The sequence below is a fragment of the Oryza sativa genome, chromosome 10 (genome assembly GCF_034140825.1).
Source record: "Oryza sativa Japonica Group chromosome 10, ASM3414082v1".
Taxonomy (NCBI): domain Eukaryota; kingdom Viridiplantae; phylum Streptophyta; class Magnoliopsida; order Poales; family Poaceae; genus Oryza; species Oryza sativa.
Window position 1 is genome coordinate 16,130,050 of NC_089044.1, and position 5,273 is coordinate 16,135,322.

Here is a 5,273-nt window from a genome sequence, read left to right on the forward strand (position 1 = left end):
ATACAGAATTACCGTTGTCGGGTATAGTCCGTTGACAAAACTTACTATCTATTTCTATAAATCACCTTATTAAATTTGAAAAAAAAACTCAAAACGTATAATAATATAAGACAGAGGAGTATCATACACGTCGTTTTCTTATAACTCTGTTAGTACTTTATATTGCAAATTGATTTTCCTTGTAAATATGCTTGCTGGAAGGCGCTACAAAACTGAACCATATGTAGGTGAACTCATTCCACGAAAGAAACCTTTATTTTTCTCGACAGTTGAATTTTGGCTTGGATGAATCCTAATTACTACACTGATAATTTAATTTCCAATTGATGAGTAACGATGTTGTAAATTAAATCCTTCAACATAGTTGGATGGCTCTGGATTAAACACCAGAAATTATCTGCTTTCATGACCAAAGACAATGCTCTTGAAGAGGCAAGGAAATTGAAGCACACCTTCTTAAGACCATGGCATTGGTACTTGTCTGCTAGCATCAGCATAGTAACCACTGAACTTGTATCAATATAGCTGCACAACTTATCTTCGCACATTATCTTCAGTCTTGATAGGCTATACTTATTGGCTGCAACGAGTAGTTGTTGAACCATAGTCGTCTCGTCTTGACCTATCTCTGGCCAAGTGTCCGTGTAGATAAAAACAAGCAGAGCTTTAAACACTTGTGCATCCATGTTGTCAATTTTTATGACATCCGTGGTGCCTTCCTCCATTGGTTTGAATAGCTCCGCCTTGAACACCGGCGACCGTGCCGCTAGCACCAACCTGTGTGCGGCAAATGTCTCGCCGCCAACCACAAACTCGACATCGGTTCCCTCTTTGCTTGATAGAAGATCACCATAATCCATGTGCATGTTCGATGGGGGCACCGTGAAGGATGGTGATTCCTCGGTGATGACCAGACGAACCGCGATAGCGAAGCAGTCGTCATTGAGATATTCCGATCGTTGCAAGTCGTCCCTTCTAATGAAGTTTTCGAACCCAAGCGCGTTACTACTAGCCACCGAGAAGTTATACAATGTGGTGGTGACAGTGTGTGACCGCACCGGATTCCTGTGTCGGTCGAGCAAGCTGAATGTAACTTGTGCCATGACATCGTCATTGACCGTGTCATCGTCAAGATGGATGAAGAAAGAGATGCAGTGCTTGTTGGTTTCTCGCCCTCCGTTTGGGTAGTAGCTGATATACCAGGTGCGACCTCCCGCACTGAACGGAGAGGAACGGAGGGCCTGGCCACGACCGGCTTTCAAGGTGCTGGAGTACCCCTCGATCTTGAGTATGTGGTAGGTTCGTCCCGCGGTGATGGTAGTGGTGGACCTCGACGGCGGAGGACCGTCACCGACGCTGGACGTGAGAGCCGCAGCCGCCGCCGTCGTCGTCGTCGTCATACCTGCGTCTAGCCCGACGTCCGACGGAGATGTAGGAGCTGAGGCCTGCGTTTTTCTGTTGGTTGGCAGCACGCCGATGTGCACAGGATTCTGATTTCTAAGCTACCTCTGCCTAGCCTCTTGTAGTAAAGCTAAAGAGAAGTGTTGGTATTCAACTCCAATTGCTAGGAGTTAACAGGAAGAAGCAGAGTTTGATCTGATTCGGGATTGACTGCTTCGGCCCGGTTCCTCGACGGTAAGTAGTAGTCAGAAACCCGATGTACGTCGTCCCATGCTACTGCTCCGGGCTCCAGCATCCACACCGATGTATCTACCCCCACGCGCTCGCGTTCCCCTCAACCGCCACCCTTCACGCCCTCAATCCCCTCCTCTCCTCCGCGCATCTCTCACCCGGCGCCGTAATCGCCGCCCGCCTTCCGCGTCGCAAGCGGCGGCCCCTCTGCGCCGATTCCCCACCATCATCGATCTCCTCCGCCCTCTCAGCCACCGCCGCCAGGGAGGCGACGCCCCAACCGAACCGCACTGCCGGGACACCGACGCCCATCCCGTTCACTCGCCTGCCCCTCTGCGCCGCGCCGCCGGATCAACGTCAGTCGCCTGCCTCTTGCCCGGTCTCCTTTGCGCCATTATCGATATCCGCCAAGTGCTGCTGTTCCCTCCGCCGGAAGCTCCACCGCCGTCCCGCGCCGGGACATCGACGCCCGCCTTGCTGATCCCGTTCCATCCCGTCCTCCACTGCCGCTCCACTCGCCCTCCACTGCGCCGCCACGGATCTCAGCCGCCGGATCCGCTCCCCTCGCCCTCCTCCGCGCCGCCACTGACCTCCACCTCGACGGACGCCTGCCCGTACACATCGAGTCCACCGCAGCTCCCCTGTCGACGGCGAACTGCTTTACTCCTGGCTGGTCTCCTCTGCGCCTCCACCAGCCCCGCGGTGGCCTTCATTGTCGATAGTCTCATCTCAAAAGGTAAAACAAAATCGTTTATGACTGAATTACGTTTAAGATAGTAATTTGATCCTATAAAACATTTAGAAGCCCATTTGGCCATTCGAGTGAATGAGCAGAGATAAGTAATGTTAAAAGGCCATAATTATTATGTAATTGATGAAACATATATATTGTTCATATACTTTGTCCCAATATCATATATTGTCCTAATATCTTGTTGAATGGCCTCCATTTATGGTTCTACATTTTACTGTTTTCATCATGCACAATAGTTGATACGTCTGGATTCTGATTATTCTGATTGAGTTGTGGTCTGAATTCTAAATTTGCTGTCAATTGCTCTGCACTAATTTGTACTATGCATTTTGATTTTCTGATTGAGTTGTGTTGTGCCCTATTTCAGAGATGCCATGACGTTACAGATATGCAAATGAAATCGATCGATTGATCAACCTACCCACTTGCTCAACCAATTTGATTAACACCAATTCTGAATCTCAGATCATGCAAGCACAGGCTGGGATGGTGGAGCAGCCTCCACAGATCCGTTCTGTCAGGCATCTTGGCTTACGGGTGAACTACACAGCGATGGCATCAATTTGCAGTTGACGTGAACAATCGGATAAGTATATATTCTTGTGCTTTCTAAATTATGAAATGGAATATATTGTTCGTTTCTGAAATTTGATTTATCTCCAATGTTACTTGAAAATGATACTGCAAGCTAATTGAATCAAGTTTTGTTATACTGCAGAAGGCTAGCATTATCCAATCTGCTGCTTTGACTGCATGGCGTGCTTTATATGGTATGGATCGAGTTTTTGTTGCCATTGTTGCTGTTTCCTATAACATGCATCTACCTTTACTTTTAATTTAGCATGATAGGTAAGTACGTAATTAGTGACTTTTAAATGGCTTTGGTATTAACAAGTGTGCTTCTCATAGTTTGCTTGTACGGCAGACAGCTAGACTACTACCAAAAGTTACTTCATCTCCTTTCAAAAAGTTTCAGGTTATCTCAAGTATAAATGTTGAATACTTGAGATAAGGCCCCATTGTGGTGATCTGGTTTAATTCAATATATATATATACATACATACATACCGGTGATTGTGACTGGTTTCATGTTGGATTCAGTCAACTGATTTATGTGCTTGATTTTAAACATCAGCGGGTCTGGAATGCGTCTGTCCACACCTCCGTGTTTGCACAGCTGCGCAGCAGTAGCCCTCCACCCGTCCACGGCACTGGTGTTGCCGATCCCTCGTCAGCAAATTGCCACCCAAGCACCACTGATCTCTTGTCCAAGCCACCGCCTCAAGCGCTGGCGATTCCCTATCCAAGCCACCACCTTGTCGCTGATCCCCCTTCTCCTGAACCACATCACGCTGCCTCTATGTTCTTGAGATCTAGCAGTAGGTGAATCATATCATTCCTGATTTTCATGAAATATCATATGCATTATATAGATTTTTTCGACTTGCTTTCTGTGGTACCTAGCTGTTGGTGGCGTGCAATACAATATTTACTATTTACGCTACCTGTGTATTTAGAGGGTATAATGAAATTTGATCTGAAGTTATGAAATTTGAAAATTGTATTTCCATGATCCAACCAGCTTATCTGCAGATTTAACAAAGTATTCATGTTCATTTTACATTCTTCATCTCATTTACAAAATTGTAACCATGTAAAATAAGATATTTACTACCCGCAAAAAATCGTGTGAGATTTTTACTAGATGAAGTTGTATTTCTTCTGAAGAAGGCTTGGATTTACTACTCATCTGAAAACCATTGTTACATCTGTAGGTGAGCTCCCAGATTTATGAAACTATCAGTAGCACAACTAGAAAGGAAAGGGACATTTATTTTCAGCAGAAAGAGAAAGGATAGAGGAAGTACGTACAGTCGAATGTGATGAATGAAATATCTGATGATGCTCTCGTTTCAGCTGTGATGAATGAAATATCTGATGGCAGGTGATTTTAATTTAGGGATTCGGTTCAACCTTTTTCTTTTACATTTTCTTTTACAATTTGTAGTTTGTAGAGCCTAAATTATTCAGGTTTACAGGCTGTTATGTTTGTTTAGATAAGACAATCTTTTTATTTGCCAGTTTCTCAAAAAACTCTGGCCAGAAATTAATGTACCATTATATACTTCCTAGGATTCTAGGAATAAGGCTGAGTTCGGGGGGTGTATTTGTCTTTGCAAATACCTCATCGTGGGCATACTTTTCAAAGTATTAAACGGTGTATTTTTTAAGAAAAAGTCCGATACATAAATTTCTTTAAATATTCAAATAAACATGTTTTCAACTTTCTAATAACTTAATTAATTGTGCACTAATGACATATCTTCTTGTGCGTGCCGAGAAAAATCCCTCTCCAAACGCCTAACCTCGGCGTTCTTTACTTTTAAAGATAAAGATAAAGATGAAAATTAAGTGTTTTATGCAAAACGAGGATGTATTAACGTATGATTAATTGAGTTTTAATTATTACAAACTTGAAAAATAAATTGATCTGATATTTTAGAGCAACTTTTATATAAAAAGTTTTCGCACGAAACACACCATTTAGCAGATTGAAAAGTGTGCCACAAATATCCAAAATTTTATCCACTTTTTGTAGTGGAAATGAATGGCTCATTGAGTTTGCAGTTTGCAAGATCTAATATAGCTTTATCACTACGCTTGATCAATTTGAACACTACACGATATGTTGTTTACTCGATAGCGTGAGGGTAGACGATCATAGCATGCATTCAAGTGGAGGTTAGAATGCTGGAAACCCGCATGATGTAAGAAAATTGCTCCAACCATCCGTGCAAGCTACATTTTTCATTCCTATTGTAGTGCATGGTTTAAAAAAATATGCATTCCTATTTTACATTACCGTAGCGTTAGCACGGGCCAATTA

At 43.6% G+C, this 5,273-nt stretch overlaps 1 protein-coding gene and 1 long non-coding RNA gene across 2 annotated transcripts; one reads left to right on the forward strand and one right to left on the reverse strand.

Moving 5' to 3' along the window:
- Positions 1-299: 299 nt before the first annotated feature.
- LOC136353770 (BTB/POZ and MATH domain-containing protein 3-like) lies at positions 300-1,703 on the reverse strand. The gene has a single exon (XM_066304988.1). The coding sequence runs from the start codon at positions 1,398-1,400 to the stop codon at positions 300-302; it is 1,101 nt and encodes a 366-aa protein (XP_066161085.1). The 5' UTR covers positions 1,401-1,703.
- Positions 1,704-1,737: 34 nt separating this feature from the next.
- On the forward strand, positions 1,738-4,567 carry LOC9270627 (uncharacterized). The gene is made up of 4 exons (XR_001540383.3): positions 1,738-2,368; positions 2,852-2,976; positions 3,105-3,156; positions 4,162-4,567. It is a non-coding gene; the product is annotated as an uncharacterized lncRNA (long non-coding RNA).
- Positions 4,568-5,273: the final 706 nt, after the last annotated feature.